Raw genomic sequence first — 17,541 nt, 5'->3', positions numbered from 1 at the left:
AGTTTAGAATGGAAACAATGGAGGCGCCCTCTGTCTGAAAGTACCTCAGAGCTTTTACACCCTGATACAGCTGAGAGATTCTTTATGAGAAGAATGCAAAGCAGAAGAATCATCTGACTCCCAGTCCCTAGGATATGATCTTACATTTCCCATGATGCAACTCTCTGCCTGGTGAATTTGTGTGACTTTCAAACTCCTCACTTTCAGCTTGTAACACAGGTTTTCTGTTTCAAAATCTGTTTCTATGGGTGATATTAATGTGTGGGAGATATGAGACATAAAAGGATAACTTGCATCAGCAAAGTTGATACAAGTTTTCAGATTTGTGTTTTGTGACCAACACACACACACAAACTAAGCAGGGGAAACAGGAAGCTCAGCCTGTCTGCCTGCTGCTGCTGACGCTCTCTCTCTTGGCATTTATGTAATGACAAATGAAGGTTGTAATTTCTTGTTACTTATCAGCTGACATTACATTTGACATTTGACAAAGGTCCTTTAGAGCAACGGAAGACATTATACAGCTGTGTCTGACTGTCTGAGCAGAGTCCCCCGTCAACAGTGAACTGATGTTAGTGTGTGACACTGGTGGAATGCACCTTTACGAGCTAAAACCAATGGCTTCTCTTGGTTCAGTGAAACCCAGGTAAAGAAGACCATCAATCATTAACAGGGGTACACTATTGTGAAGTTAGACAGTATAATTGACAGATGACCCCTTAACATGAGACGGTACAATTTGAGACAGATGTCTCCAGATGTCCCCTGAGCATCTCTTTTGCAGACTAAGATGACCATTATAATTTACAGATACTCCCTACACCACTGACATGTAGACTATGTAAGTTACAGATGTTACATGAATGCCTCACATGCCACTGTAAACAGTTAGTGTGGTGCTTCAGGAGCTGCTGTGTTTGACAAGTATATGCAGCATCTCTAGTTATAGAAAATACAGTAAATACAAAAGGAACAGTTACAGTATATGAATCTTTTTCATTCCCAAATAAGAAAAGAAGGATGATATCCAAACAATGACAAATATGTATTAAATCTGCATTACAGTCCTCAGTGAACAGTGAGGCAGCTGCTGTGTGGATAATGAAGAGTTATTGTAGTTCCTGGTTGAGTGAAGGATTTTGCAGCCAACATATGATATGAGTACAGTATAACGCGTGTTGGCTTTTCAGCAGCAGGTGCAGAACGTGCTCTGTAACATGCTGAGGTTAATTTATTAGGTGCTGTTGAGTCGGCAGGTTCAGTTGTAGAGTTACATGTCTATTAATGGAGAAAGGCGACTGCAGGTGGGAAACCCCCTGAGACAGGTCAGGAGAAAGAGAGCGGGTCAGAGTCATGAGTATGTTATTGTGCATGTAAGCAGTAATCAAGTTGTGTGCAAAAATATGTGTATACTGTACAGGAAATTTGAACTGACACCAACTTCTCATTTTAACATCAGGGTATTTTCACCATTGTGGTGATCACAGACAGGCAGCACTCTGATTTTCAGATTTCAGTGAAAGCCTCGACCTGAAAAATAACAGATGTGTTTCTTAATTTTTGTTGCCACTGCAGAAACATTGTGTGGCCATTTACTGAGAGACATTTCACTCACATTGTATCTGCATATTGAGACCAAAGAGCCATTCTGTTATATTTTGTTAACTGATATCTGTTTGTGGGCGGGTCATAATTTGATTGTCAAATAAGTAAGTGAATTGCTTGTTCAACCAGAGTTATGTACATTTTTGTTTTTGTACAAAGACACCCACGCTTGTCACCCTATAGTCACTATTTTACAATTAGATGTAGCCACAGCTCCTCATTATTAATGCTATATTAATCACATCAGGTGCGTGCCAACTGGTCAGATGCTGCAGATGGGAATTACATTGTAGCTAAATCTGTTGCAATTCATTTTAACTCATAGAATGAGATTAATGTCTTTTTGTACATGGCCCCTGAGAATTAAATGTAATAAACTGAGCTAATGTTCTTTTATGAGCAGCACAACAGCACAGCAGAATGAATCGCTGTCCGACTCTTTCTCTAAACTGTTTCGGTCGATTGTGGTTTCACTGGAATCTTCACTTCAAGATGAAACAAAAAGTACAAACCTCAGTTTAACTTTTTTGGAACACATAATCTACTGGTACATTATCTATTTGGATGAACCCTAAACAGTTTTTTGGTTTGCAAATTCTCACCAATTTAACACAAACTGCTAAAACTCCTGAAAAACCTACTGTGTAGTTGCAGCCAAGACAGAGGTGAATGTCGTTTCAGAGTGATCCTGTGAAATCTAATTTGTTTTTTTGCTTTTTTATTTTTTTTTAAAAATGCCTCTTAAACCATTTCAGCTTCATCCTCAGCGCCTGTCTTTGTTTGTTTGTTATTTCTATTGTGCATTGCCCCCCCAAGAGACAAGGGATTTTTTTCTGTTGTCAGCATTATTTTTCTAAATCTTTGTATTTTCATTTTTTTTGGCCTCTAGGGAATGTTTTTACAGATGAACAAGACTTGATCCTGGCAGAGGGACAATTTAATTCATCAGGGCTCCCATAGTTAATACTGTTCACCATCACTCTCATCTTTTTTAAATAATTTTTTAAATGTGACATATCAAGGTATTAGTGCAAAGTGCATTTGTAAAGGTTGTTACGGATACAACCTTGATTCAGAGTCGCAATTGGTGTCCGGATTTAAGCTGAATGTGACACAAGATGACAAACTTGAAGGTCAAATTTAATGTTTAATACATTTGGGTCAGGCAAAGTTGAACAGAGTCATGCGTGTGTGTGTGTGTGTGTGTGTGTGTGTGTGTGTGTGAGTGTGAGTGTTGTTTTTTCCGTGGTGTGTGAAGTAGTATGGCTGGTGAGGCTCGGTGCCCTCCTGGCATGTTAAGTGATTGTGCAGTGACTGAGCGGAGAGTGGAGATGAGACACCTCGGAGCAAAGAGATGACAGGGACTTTGATAATTGGACTGAGAACATCAGGGATTTTCAGCAGATGAAAGTAGGATGAGCGCTGTAGATGAATGTCCATTTGGTTTATAGCAGCTAAATTCAGATAGATGGTGCTCTCAGAGGAGCAGTATTGATTTAGAGGGAATTTATGCTGCGCTGGTAACTCACAGTTTGGTACTCTGTGTGTCAGTGTGTAGACAAGAGTCCGCCTTTAAACAGAATTTATACATGGTATTGTCGCCAATTTGGACAGCTGAATCAATATCTGTAAACATGTGCAACTCTGAGCCAAGGTTTGAAATCTACAGAACAAATCTGTCATAGCAGGAGGAAGTGCTTTCACCAGGAAGGACAGAGTTGCACAAGGTTTTCCTGGAAACAAGTCTCTGCATCAGAAAAAGAAAAAAGAATCCAATCTTCCAGTGTGTGTGTGTTTCTGGTGGAATTCATAATCAAAAGTTTGATTAGAAAAACAGATTCAATCCACGTATTGCAGTCATTCAAGAACCATACCAGTGCACAAATATTGGTTAGAAAAACAAAAATATTATTGTCAACAAACTAGATTTCAATCCGTGACCTAAAAAATTCATTAAATTCAAAAAATGTTATGAAGAAAGAAAATCTCAAGTTGTAAATTGTAAGCAGGTTCTGTTGATAATAGAACTGCTGCACAGGCCACAAAAGGAGCTGAAACTAGCTAACTTTAAACTTCTGTTTCTAAATTGAAACAATCTTTGCACATGACAATTATGGTATGTCATAAATAGAATATGGCACTAAAAGTTTATAATTGAGAATATTATCAAAGCAAAAAAAAAAAAAAGTTAATATCTGAAGAACCAAAGTGGCATACTGACCACTAGAGTTTGTCTTCAACAGTGAGTGAGTCAATTCCATAGACTCCTGTAGTAAAACATCCAACTTTACAGCAGAAATTAACTCTTTATCAGTGACTTACAGTAAGTTATGAAGAATTGAGGGCATGGCCTCTTTGAATGACAGCCGGATGAGCGCCTGTTTGACTCAAGCACCAAATGAAGTGTGGGCCCCTTTTTATGGGGTTAACAATTTGTTCACACCAATTAATCAACATGTATCGGTGTCTACTCTCACCAAAGCTAGGTTGTTAGATTAGCTCATTACTAACCCTAACCAGCAAAGGAAGGCATTTTTAATGTCTTGGTGTCCAGCTGTGCTAACAATGCTAACAGGAGCTTATTCTTGCTGTAATTATTAAATCAACATGTATGTAAGTGTCTGCTCCACACATACCCCTCCTCTTTGCCCAGTTTTTATTTAGCTGGGATTTAAGGGGCAGAGTGAAGTGCTGCCAACACAGCACTGGTGGAGCAGCCCACTCTGAGCTTCAAACCTGCTCTTCAGAAACCTGTGGGTGACGTCACAGAAGCTGTATCCATCTTAAAGTGTATTACACAGATGACCTAGTCCATTGAGCAGTTGTAATAGGGTGACAGCTGGCTACATCCATCTGTACAGTCTATGGGTAGAACCTCCTGAGACTCCACTGAATAATATACTTGACTCATCTTGTTGTTTGTAATCTTTATCTAACCAGGGTTGTTTGGCAGCTCTTCTCTCACACAGGCTGAGTGCACAGGCCTCATGGCCTAATCACATCTGAATGCATAATGAATAAGATGAAAAATGACTTCATCTTTGATTTTGTGTTTGAAATTATATTTTATCCGATCCTGTTTGAATATAGATTAAAAAACAAAACACATTTTTTATTATTATTATTTCAGTTGGAGAAAAATAAAAACAACACCCTGCCTCAGTGGATACAGAGGTGTGTGATATAGGTACTGTATACAAGGATCTTTCGATCCACATGTATTTACTATTCCAGGGGTCACTTTGTTAGAGCTCCTACTTCCCCTGGGAACTCTGATGGTTTTCCTTATTGGGCCCACACACGTTATTTATTAACAAAGTTTTTTAAAAAGTCCTTAATTCTCCAACTTTTTAATAAGGCCTCTCTCTTCCCCTGTCTTTGCACATTTGGCTGGCTTTGTGAATATTAGATTAATAGCAATTTAAAGGCAGCAGGTTGGAAGCAGGCAGCTTTAATTAGCACAGTTTATATGTTGAAGGTCCTGATCAATGCGACAGCGTGCTGGAGATTCAGGTTGTGTGGTACTTGCTTTCACAGCATGCTAACAGCGGAGAATAAGGTTAGACATCCCGCTAATGCCAAGCTGTCTGTCTTGCTGCTCCGACCATGTCCTTTATTGATTGGACGAGCATCCATGTCTTGTTTCTCTGCAGGGACGCCACGCCACTGGTGATGATCGTCTCTCTTCTCCATAATAAATGTGCCTGTCTGCTGCTTTCTTACTATCAGATATAATGCAGTTGTGGACTTAATAATTGATTTAATGATGGACTCTGAACAATACCTGCTTCCCTCGTGCTGAGCTGCGCGAAGGCAGCCATCTCATAAAGAATAAAAGAATCATAGAAAGTGAAGGAGTGGCACTGCCCACCTGAAACAGGTCATCGGGTTGTTATTAATGTTGACTGATCCTCAGCTCACTGCAGCTGAAGAAAACACAAGCACGTGTATAAAACATCCTCCAACTTTTCTTCAAATAACCTATATGTATTTATTTGATGGAGTGCCAAATGGAAAGTCACAGACTTTTAGGAATATTTGAGGAATATATGGAGCAGAACTTTCCCACTCAGTTTGGACACAAGATGAGAGTAGGTGATAAACTACATAGTGATTTTAGACACAGCTATGATTTGACCACAGCATCACATTCATCAAATTTGAGTGGTTCCCTGGAAACTTGAGTTGTTTTACAGAATATTGTTGAATTTATACTATAATGGGACCAGTACAAACAAATAAATGTATGACTTTTGAGGCCAATTCTGATTTTGATGTCTGTTATATTTTCTCATTCATATTCGGATTTATTTCTCATTCATATACAGCCAGTCTAAAGAGAGGATGCTCTGAGCATCTCTTCTGATTGGCTGGATGTTTACAGTTTGATCCAATTAAAATAGAGCAGATTTCAGGTAAAACAGATAAACCAAATCCTCCAAGTATTGGATGGTGGGTCCATGTGGGTGGGGCTTGGTGACTGCTTTGTTGTGACATCACAGTGTTAACGTTAAGGTAATTAGTTACAGTATAAACGTTAGTTTCTGACCATACAAAATTTTAATTTGAGATATGTGCAATACCATTTTGACTGTTTGATTTTCATCCTTCCTCCTAAGATGGAGGTGAGCATAGAGTAAACGGAGATCAGAACAGTGTTTTATAATTCATTTAACTATAATTTTATTTAACCATGTTTACTTTACATTGAAGAAATATAATTCAATTTCACATGTTGAGGAGTTTGTTACATTTGATGGTATCAATTTCTCTGTTTGTGTGTGTTTCCAGGGTGACGACTGCTCCATCAGCTGCCCCACAGGCCTGTACGGGATCAACTGCACCTCGTCGTGTTCTTGCCACAACGAGATCTCCTGCTCGCACATCGACGGCTCGTGCATCTGTAGAGAAGGTGCAGTAAAGTTCAGTGATCCTCAGTTGCACTGTTGGAGCTTATACATTTATGATACTGGGTGGATTTTGGCAGGTGGTGAAGTTTACCTTTTGTGTCTATATCCTGATCAAGGGAATCCAAACATGACATGTAGTGGTCTCCCCTCTCCACCCACTCCCAAAGGTGATGAGTTGTGGATTCACTTTGAAGTCAAGATCAGTTTTTATTTTTTATTTTTTTGAAGACTTGAGGTCAACACTTTCTCACACCAAAATACAGAACAAAGGGTCTATGATGCAATTCACTGAATTTGCCTCAGACAAACAAATGAATCACAGATTTACCCAGATCTATCGTATGGTGACCCTGAGAGTTCACAGCACTGCAGCTTAGGAAAAAAATACATGCGAAGACACAAACCTGCTACAAATTCAGAAAACATCATCAATTTGACAACACATGTGCTGCAAAAAGTCACAATACAACAGAAATGTTTTCGGGACACAAAAAAGTGACGGACCTGGCTGAAGGCAGTCCCTGTATTGTGTTGTACGTTTTTGCAGCACATTTACTTAAGAACTAATTAAGTGCCCCCCTGAATTTCTGGTCTGTTTCTCTCTTTGCATGTGTTAGCAGCATAGACTTCAAGCTCTCATTTAAAATACAACTTCACCTCAAACTACTTTGCTTTTCAGGCTGTTTTCAACTATCTTGAAAATGGTGTCTCTACCTCCTTATAGATTTTGCTCCGGTTTGTTTTGCTCTTTAATTCTTAGGGATTCAGATGGGAGTTTAACCATTTTACAGACCATAGTCATTTTCAGTATCATCACAGCTGCCATTTTACATTTCTTATCTGCTTTATGGGAAAATAAATTCCTTTAATTTCCTGCATTGTTTTCACCTTTACCTGTATCTCTTATTCTCTGCTTAGAAAAATTAGTCAGTGAAGTGATAAGTTGTAGCTATTGGCTGGTAGAGAGGTAGGCTACAGTAGGATTGTTTAAGAAATTGATCAAGGATTATCGACAGTCTAACAAAAGTAAACTGGCACAGAGGTTATGTGGCTTTCCTAAATTATGATTATACAGTTTTTCTTACACCAAATGAGCAATCATCTAATTAGTAGGTGAATCAGATAATAACCAAAATCATTGATTGCATCTGTTGTGTCAGTGAACTTGTAAAACCATAAGGTTATTTGTGATCGTTGAGTTTTTTTAGTAGCCTTTGAACACTGTGTTTGATGTTTTAAATATTGATAATTGTTTTCTCGACAGCCAGAGACCCAAAGCTATCCCTTAACTCCTGACCCTGAAAAACTGTAAAAGTACCTGCCCTCAGAACTTTTTCCTTTCTGCTATTTTGTTCTCCACTTCACTCTCTTAATATCTCTCAATATCAGCATCTTTAAATATTAATGCGCCACTGAACCTCGTGGGGAACATGGGTAATTAAAGCGGAGAGACATCTGAGGCAGAGAACGCAGAACCAGAGGCCTGAGAGCTTTGGCTAGAGCAAGTGGGTGTCTGTCTTCACCCTGTAAATCCTTGTTTCTTTTTCTCCTTTAAAGCCACTGAGGGCGGAACTTACTGTAAAGGAGAAAAGTTTAGACTGATTATCAAGAGTGTGTTTGCTGTGTTACTGTAACAGTCTGTGTACTAAAGATGCATGAAGAGTAAACATCTAATCATATAAAGTTATAACATCATATTCATATTTACCACCTTTAAATTTTGACTGAGTTTGCCCAATATCTCAAAATATATGATATTATTACAGACAGATGTCAAATAAGTCCCTGGAAATATGATTGTGTTGTTTGGTGGTCTAACTGATGCTGCCCTTTGAGGGATGGTGGTAGGAAATGTTGCAATACAACTGAATATTTCTTGAACCCTATCAGACATATTCCTTAAAGCCTCTATTGGGGTTAAACCGTGACGTCCAGCGTTCAGATTCTAGATTGCAGCGCTCACTCGCTCACCCCCTCACCCCCTCACACGTTTGCAAACTAACCGCTAACTGATAACAATGTCTTTGACCAATTACTATCGTTTTTTTTAATCATTATTATTATTATTATTATTATTTATTTTTTTTGTATATTTTTGGGCGCTTTTAATGCCTTTAATTGATAGTACAGTGGAGAGAGAGACAGGAAATGGGGAGGCAGAGAGAGGGAATGACATGCAGGAAAGGGCTGCTCGATGCGGGATTCGAACCGGGGCCGCCAGCAGTGGGGACTAATAGCCTCAACATGGGGCGGCAGCTCTACCAAATGAGCTAAACGCCGCCCCATCATTATTATTTTTTTAACACACGTGCAGACTTCCACTCGTGCCTTCAGTCATATTTCACAGCAAAAAGTTACAGAGGAGAACTACAGGATGAGCCAGTTACGCAGCGCGGTCCCATGAAGGAAGATCAGAGGACAAACATACTCCGACATAGATACAGTATGATCAGCTGTATCAACGGCACTGCTAAAAAAAAAAAATGAAGGCACAAGCCGAGTCACAGACACTCAATAGAGCGTTTGAGTCTAGTTTGTCTGCTTTCGCGTACCATATTCAAAGATAGTGATACAACACAATACAATACACAACAATACATGACAGCCTCCGGTGGGTGCACCGCCACCGATGTATTTATAAACAACTCATTCTAAGCTACGAGACAGCTTTTATTTGTATGCGGTTGTGATTAGACTTACGTATTTATGAAAGCAATATTTGATTTTTGCTAATAAAAAGTCAAATACGTTACATACTGTCCCTTTAAATTAATAGAAATTAATTCTAGATACTTACATTTAAATATACTGTAGCTACAAAACCACAAAATAATAAACCACATTATACTCATTACATGTGTTTAAATTCACCACCAATCTGACTAGAATAACTCCATACACAGCAGTCAGTTGGACTGTATCATTTATGAATTTGAGCCACTTATGGTTCTTATTGTAATAATCAAAGAATAACAAGATAGTTTTTGCAAACGATAAAGTTTTCCAAAAGTAGGGAGGGAGGAGAGGAAAGACAGATTATCTGTAAAATGATCACCCAGACTTTCTGTTGTAAATATCCATCATCTGCAAACTGACTGATCATCTGGATAAACTGTTTTGTCTTGTTTAGTCTGAGTGATGCTACTGTGCTCCCTGATCTCAGCTACTCTGATGATCACAATATTATCAGAAGCGATGGCTGAAGGATGAAGGCTGAATTATCTTTATTATCCCGGGGGGGCAAACTGTTGTGCAGTTATCAGCAGACAAACAAATCACAAACAGTAACTTCTGATTAAAGCAAAACAACTCACACGCAACCAGAAACAGTGGCTCAAATAGACAACGAACAATATAAAAGAAATCCACTATGATAAATACAGAAATTCTTAAATAAACAGCAGCAGGAACAAAGGAGTTCTTCAGTCTGTCAGTTCTGAGTCTCGGCAGTTTGTTCCTGCATCTGGACGGAGCCTGAACGCTGTGAACAAAGAGTGGCTCAGATCAGCCAGAACTTTACGTAGGGAAGGTCATGAGAGTTGTCTCCACAATTTAAGTGTAAACTTTAAAGGGGTCCATAACAATAGTTCACCCAAAATTCAAATTGCAAAATTATCTACTCACCCTCATGTCGACAAAGGGCTGGGAGAAGTTTCAGAGTCCTCCGTGGCTTCTCTGAGTTACAGGGGGTCTTGGCGTAGCAGTGCATGTCCATATAACGGTTGCAAATGGATACCACTTTTCTTCTGAAACTCCAGGAAGAGGAGCTTCCGCTACAAACAAGCTTGAAATATAGACTTATTTAATTTTTTTCAGAACAATTTCGACAGACATTACATACGAGCAGCATGGAGGTATTTGGATGTTTTTTGGTGTGTCTTTTTGTTACGAAGAAAAGTGGTATCCATTTGCAACTGTTATATGGACATGCACTGCTACGCTGAGACCCCCTGTAACTCAGAGAAGCCACGGAGGACTCTGAAACTTCTCCAAGCCCTTAGTCCACATGAGGGTGAGTAGATAATGAGTGCAATTTGAATTTTGGGTGAACTATCCTTTTAACAACACAATTTGTTCCTGCTCTTAAGCGAAAATGAGTCATACCAAGTTCAAAAAATAAATGTAAGAACAGATTCAGTAAACCCAGAGTTAAACATTGCAGTTAGTTTTCTTACAAACTGCATCCATGTGATGCTCCAAAGTCAGTTTGTCATGTCATGTGCCAATATATGTGTACTGAAAGCTGTGACCATGAGTCCAGTTGTACAGTATAATCACTGATGATCTGTCTCTGGCCCTGTGTGTGCAGGCTGGCAGGGTGTGGACTGCTCCATCCCCTGCTCTAGTGGCACCTGGGGACTGAGCTGCAACCAGACGTGTCAGTGCGCCAACGGGGCGGCGTGTGACCCCGTCAACGGAACCTGCACCTGCGCCCCGGGCTGGAGGGACGAATACTGCGACGTACCGTGTCCTGTGAGTGGCCATGGCAGCCATAGTTTGTCTTTATTCACTGCTCAGTCACCCACTCAGCCATCCACTCTCTTTCTCACATGAGAAACAGGTCACAGTGAAGAAGAAGCTACAAGATGCTCAATTTGAACTAAACTGATAAAACAGCGCTGGAGTTTTCTTATACTGGATATGAAAACGTGTTTTCTCAGCAGGAGCAGCAGCATGAGGACTGATGTGTATTGAAGGTGCATTTATCAGTTTTTGTGTGTTGTGTTCTCACTGTTGTTAGGAGGGGACCTATGGGCTGGACTGCAGGGAGAGATGTGACTGTGTCAACTACGATGGCTGTGATCCAGTGACCGGCTCCTGTCGCTGTCTGGCAGGTTGGACAGGTGAGTCATGCAGCCACAGGTCTGACAAATACCAGCTATTTCCATTCTCAGTCACATGTATCAGGTTAACTAGATTAATCCATTAAAAACACACTGCAGGAGGTACAGTAAATACTTCTTTCAAGGATGCTGTGGCTCTTTGTTACTGTCATAGACGATGAAGGCCAAACTGAAATGAGACAGTCTGTTCTGTGAAGGATTTTCAACAATAACACCAACAGAGAGTCTGAGGCTGGCACTTTTTTTTTAGTATATTTTTTGGGGCATTTTTACCTTTATATGATAGTATAGTATTGAGAGACAGGAAATGGGGAGGCAGAGAGAAGGGGAATGACATGCATTAAAGGGCCGCCCGATGTGGGATTCGAACTGTAGCCTCTGTATATGGGGCACCTGACACTTTTAACTTTAAGTATTGTATTTCTTCTCTGTCTCTGTGTTGAAAAGCTTTATAGAGAGTTGCCAGAGGTGGCTCTCTCTTCAGGACAAAGATCATATCACATTAATCCATCACAAGACTGAGAAATGGAAAAATACAACTGAAAAGAGAAGACAAACAAGACATATAGATACAAACTTAAAATCAACATAAAAGCAGATCAATGTCTATACAGGTGCACTAGGTAAACAATAATTAGGATTAAAGAGTTGCTTAGACAGATAATCCATAAGGATAAAATTGCAAAGACAAAAACAAACAGCTTTCTTTATGTGCACAGGGACCAAATAAAAAAAAAAGGAGATGGAAAATCATCACTGAACCTCTTTTGACTGATCCAAACTGTAACTGAGATGCTTGACAGACAGGAGGCCATGTTTGTAGTTGTTTCAGGTGGAACAATTCTTATTAGTTTGATAAGAGTAAAAATACAGTTCATGAGTGGAGGTGCATGGAGCTGGCTTCGTGATGCCAGAAACTAGTGGACAAAATAAGTTTCATTTAATTTACTTATTTATTGAGTTAGAACAATGCACATTCATCAACATTGACGCGTTAAGCGTTTAAGTGTAAATGCACCGGACTTAGCATCTGCTAAATTTCAGTTGTAGTCCCAAGGCAGGTTCCTAGACAATATAGACACAGGAGACTTTAAAACCTCGCAACAACAAATCATACAATGGACAATTACAAAACAGAACACAGACAGACAAAATAAAAACAGACCATTTTAACCCACAGTTACAGAACAGAACAATTACCAAAAGCCCCGGGAACAGGCATCAGATTAAGAGCAGTTCTTTTTTTTTTTTTGGCTTTTCATGCCTTTATTCGATAGGACAGTTGAGAGTGTGACAGGAAATGGGAGGCAGAGATGGGGGGAATGACATGCAGGATAGGGCCGTCCGACGCGGGACTCGAACCGGGGCCGCCTGCAGCGAGGACTATAGCCTCAATACATGGGGCGGGTGCTCTACCAACTGAGCTAAACACCGCCCCAGATTAAGAGCAGTTCTTGCGGCTCCATGAGAGGTGTACAGGAAGAAACAGCACTGGATTAATGTCGATATTCATTCAGTATTCATTCATGAGTTAAAATTTATTCATCAGTCATTGAGGGCAAATACCCATATTTAATGATGTCAAGAGCACAGAAGAAAAACACAAAGCACAGTCAAAAAAAAACAACAACACACAGCACTGTTAACAACAGTGACATTAAAAAACCAGAGTAACTATTGGCCCAAAGTAACAACTGTGTGGAATATCAGTGTTGATCAAAAACTAACCCCGACCTGAGCAACACATAACATAACATCACATAATCACTTGAATGTGTTGGGACCAGTTTGATAAAGTGCTGAGGTACGGTCGCATGTTGCCTTTAAAGACTTTATAAATAACAAGTTCCCGATATAAATCTCATCTCACAGATAAAGAGGCCCATCCCCCTTTTCATATAAAATGCATTGATGGGTCCCAATGATCTGTTTCCTACGCCTATGTTTCTGTATAAATATCCTATTTTTATGTTTTAATTGACTAGCATGAATGTCTATGAAATATAAATGAGAGTTTCTGATCCAACCAAATGCCCGATTATTTATATTCCGCGACTCTGTCAATACTGTTTCCTATGTAAAGCATCATCTGCATTATTCTGCCTCATCGTGTTTTCCGTTTTGTCTGCGCTGACGACTAATTTTGGTTGAAAAGTGATAAAGGTGTTATTCTAGGAAGCTCACAGTGATGAGCCAGTGTCTACACGAGGTAATAAGTTCACAGTGGGAGGTTTGTGATGTTTTAAACAGTACCGCAGGAAAGAATCAGACTCCGTGTAAGCGTCCATCTTTCACACAGATTTAACCAGTCAACCAGTTAGTGTGTATTTGCAGCAGATGCACGAACTGTGTCTGTGGGAGTCTGTCTGTGTTTGTGTTCAGCTTGGCCTCTGACCACAAACTCTGTCCTTCCCTCACGTCTCTCTCTCTCTCTCTTTCTCTCCTCTTTCCTCTCATCTCAGTGTGTTTTTAAAGCAGGTTCATAAAAGCCCTGGAATAAGTGAGAATTTTCAGCTCGCGCAGACATGTGTTTGTATCAATTCATGCCACCGCGGGAGAGTGCGCATCCCCTTGTATCTTCTTCATTGACTTTTCATATAATCAAACTTCACTCTGCGTTGGGTCTAAACAGTCAGGGTAAAAACAGAAAAAAAGAAAGCGTTGGGAGTCGAGTCTATGTTTGCATCACTCAGGGTCGATTTGGTTTGTTACATCTGATAAATTAGATGCTTAACCACTCTGTTAGATGGATGAGCAGTGAAGCCTCAGCTTGTATCGATTGAAACTGATGTTAATAATAATGCATGATATAAAGCCTTGAATTAGGAAAACAAACACTGCTGGTGGAGATCAGCCTGTAGTCCGGCTTTTGGGACTGGTGGAGGACACACAGTCACGAGCCACAGCCGACCCCTGAATGTGGGGCTTAGAGGCGGGTGGAGGAGGTGATGGGGAGAGTCTGTGAAGGAGAATGAGCAGAGGGCAGAGGGAGGGCGGTGCGGGCGACACCATGACGTGAATAGAGCCAACTGATCAATACGACACACAACAAACTCAAACCTATAATTCTAAAACTGATGGGGATTCAAGCCTGGATGAGTTTGACAGCCCAGCTCTCTTCAATAATTCAGCTGCACAAAAGTTCCCCGTGGATAAAGCTCTTTCAGACTCGTGTGTTTGTTTAGAGAGATTTTCTTTTTTTTCTGTAGCCTCCTCCTCGGTGTCAGCGTTTCTCCTCTCTGAACCTTTGTTCTTTTATTAATTGTCATGTTCAAGTTGTATCTGTGCTTATTTTACCTGCTAATTGTCAATCAGCGGTGATGAGCAATGATCGATGTGAGAGCTGATGAATATGGAGAGAGCGCTTTAATTCACTGCCAGAGGGAGAGCTGGTAATGAACTGACATTGGGAAAACTTCAGTATATTGATGAATATTTAGATCAAAGTTTAGACCGAAGGTGGGAAGTAAATGAGTTTGGTTTGAAGAAGTAAAGAAACATGATGTGTTTGTGTTAGTCTGAAACAGGTAGGTCTGTAATTACAGTTAAGGTGATGACCGGGATTGGTAATTAGTCCTATGAGATGATGGGAGTGTTTTCATTAAGCTGAAATAAAAAGACTGCGTGTATCAGCTTTAAGACCCTGGAGCAGCTCTCATGCTTTCTCCTGTGAAAAAAAAAACATGTTCCCTGTGGAAGAAACAAACCAATAAGACTAAATGAACAGTTTGCACAGTGAATGTGCTTCTAACCACAACGTATCTACACAAAAACACTGCATGTATGTGCAGCACATCCACCGTGATCACAGATAATCAAGTGTTAATGTCAGTCAGAACACCAGTCAACATCATCAGGGGTAGGGGTGCCCCACTTCTCTTTGCATGAAGGCATGGGGCTCAGGGGGAGGGAAAGTAACAGCCATTCAGTGGAAGTAGTATCAGGACCACACAATAAACAAAGGAGAATTCTTGCATAATGTGCTGGAAAGTAATAACTGAGTAAAAGTACAAGAATCTCACCAGAAAACGACTTTAGTGGAAGTTAAAGTCACCTTTTGAAATGTAGCTTGAGTAAAAGTTTCTGATATCTACTGTGCTGTAGTATCAAAAGTAATTTTCCTATATTAAATGTACTTGGAAGTAAGTATTGGAAGTTACTGTAAAGCAGAAGTAAGCGATCCGGTCGTTTTGGCTAATGCTGTGTTCCAGGCAGGCTTTTGAAACCGTAAATTACAGCTTCAAGTCACAACTTACGACTTTGTAGCATTCCAGGCAACCCACTCGTGTTTTTCCGACCTGCTTTACCTGTGAATATGCACTATAACGGCCACTCGTAACTTCTGACCCGTGAACTCGTACCAGATCGAACTGGTATGACTTCACAGGTCAGAAAAACACGAGTTACGAGTTGCCTTGAATGCACCATAACGTCACCACATTCACAGCGTCCCTTGGCTGCACACACAGCCCTGCATGCCGTTCTCTCTCCTCATTGGATAAAAACTGTAGGCTCAGAGCAGAGCAGAGTGACTGACAGACGTGTTTCGGTCCAAACACTCTATGTAAGTGATTGCTGTCGGAAGATATAACTATTTAAGACTTATATTAACACAAATATATCACTTACTTCTGCTTTAAAGTAAAAAAAAAAAAAAAAAAAAAAGTGAACCGCTTGAATTTTGATTCTGAATCTTATTCTGTCTTCAGACCTTTCCAGGCACAATTCCCTCAAATTTAGGAACCAAACCCAGTGTATTTACATACTGTCAGTCGATAGGAGGAACTTTCAATCCAATGTATAGAAACATTTCTTGGTCACGGGTGTGTAATGTTGTCTTCGTTGCCATCATGGAATTCACCACTGTAGTTTGACTAACCTGTAGCAGGCGCCACCATGACGGTAGTCTCAATACTAGACTCAATACTACAGTACTGACACGACGTGGGCCTTCTTGTCTGGCCTCAGTGCCCAAAACGTCTATTTTGACATCTACATTTAGACAACAACAGCCAAACATCTCCAATTTTTGTCACAATGACAAAAATTATATAAACTATTACAACTGTGATTTAGTTTTGTATCCATTTCCACTGATAATTTTGAACAGTGGTGGAAATGGCCAGACAATCCAGATGGTAATAATGTCTAGCCTCGTAAACCAGCCTCTCGCGGAAGTGCATTTCATTTCATTCCGAGGGAGAGTCTGGCCTCATCCCCATTCTAAGCGTTTGGACTGAAACCCTCAGAAGGCCGAGCCAATCAGCGTCGCCCGCTGTGATTGACACAGCACGTTGGCCAATCAGGGACCGACTGGTGCAAAGCCCCGTCACTACACCAACTTGCTGATTGGCTGAATGGGGTTGTCTGTCAACGCTACTACCAAAGATATTAAACCGTCTTTGCTACTACTCCCGCCCAGCTCCCGCCCACCCCAAACGCTTAGCGGGGATGAGGCCAGACTCTCCCGAGAAATGAAATGAAATGCATTTCCACGAGAGGCTGGTTTACGAGGCTAAATAATGTCATCTTAGATCAATATTGTTTCCTAACTAAAATGTACAGCTAAATTGAGTTGATATTCTCTTGAGGCTTACCTAGTGTCAACCATGGGGAGAAAAGGGTTCTCTCTATGGCTCCATGATAGAAATGTTTTAGTGAGAGAGTAAAGAGTTTAAAATTGATTTAATTTTAGGTTGGCTTTCCAGAATGAATGTCTACGTCTGCAGTAGGGCTGCCAATCTTCCTCCCAAATCAGGTTCGAATTTCTAACCCATCATATGTTAAATATTCGAATAATATTCAAATTTTTAATGTGCTTTTTTTTTTAACAATCCTGCATAGGAGCTGTCCATGGTTACTAAACCAAAAGTCTCTTGAAGTGTCAAACAAAGAGAACTATGGAAAAATACATAAGTTATCTTGACATGAACCATATGTTGCGGTTACAAAAAAAAAAAGGATCGTTGATTCGGTGGAAACCTGGCTTCACAGGCGGGGGCTGCTGGGTAGCCTATACAGCCCAGAGTAGTGGTGCAACAACAGATCACAGCTAATCCGTGATGGGCACAAGTGGTCCGCGGATCAATCGATTAAAAAAAAAAAAAAAGGTGTGCGTGTAGTGTGGGGGACACATACGCGCACCGTGGCAGCCAAATGAACGGGCAATTTAAAAAAAACTC

General features: G+C 40.3%; 1 protein-coding gene across 3 annotated transcripts in view; it reads left to right on the top strand.

Annotated features, from left to right (window-relative positions):
* LOC146990156 (multiple epidermal growth factor-like domains protein 11) overlaps nt 1-17,541 on the top strand; it is a 160,744-nt gene that overhangs the window by 112,972 nt on the left and 30,231 nt on the right. For all 3 annotated transcript variants that reach the window (XM_085769833.1, XM_085769825.1, XM_085769841.1), the window contains exons 11-13: nt 6,397-6,517; nt 10,825-10,988; nt 11,257-11,359. In XM_085769833.1, coding sequence (XP_085625959.1) covers nt 6,397-6,517; nt 10,825-10,988; nt 11,257-11,359 — 388 coding nt within the window. The remainder of the gene's footprint in view (nt 1-6,396; nt 6,518-10,824; nt 10,989-11,256; nt 11,360-17,541) is intronic.

Source organism: Trachurus japonicus, chromosome 3, assembly GCF_045865225.1.
Source record: "Trachurus japonicus isolate A0001 chromosome 3, Traja_1.0".
Taxonomy (NCBI): domain Eukaryota; kingdom Metazoa; phylum Chordata; class Actinopteri; order Carangiformes; family Carangidae; genus Trachurus; species Trachurus japonicus.
This window is presented reverse-complemented; position numbering and strand designations above follow the sequence as displayed.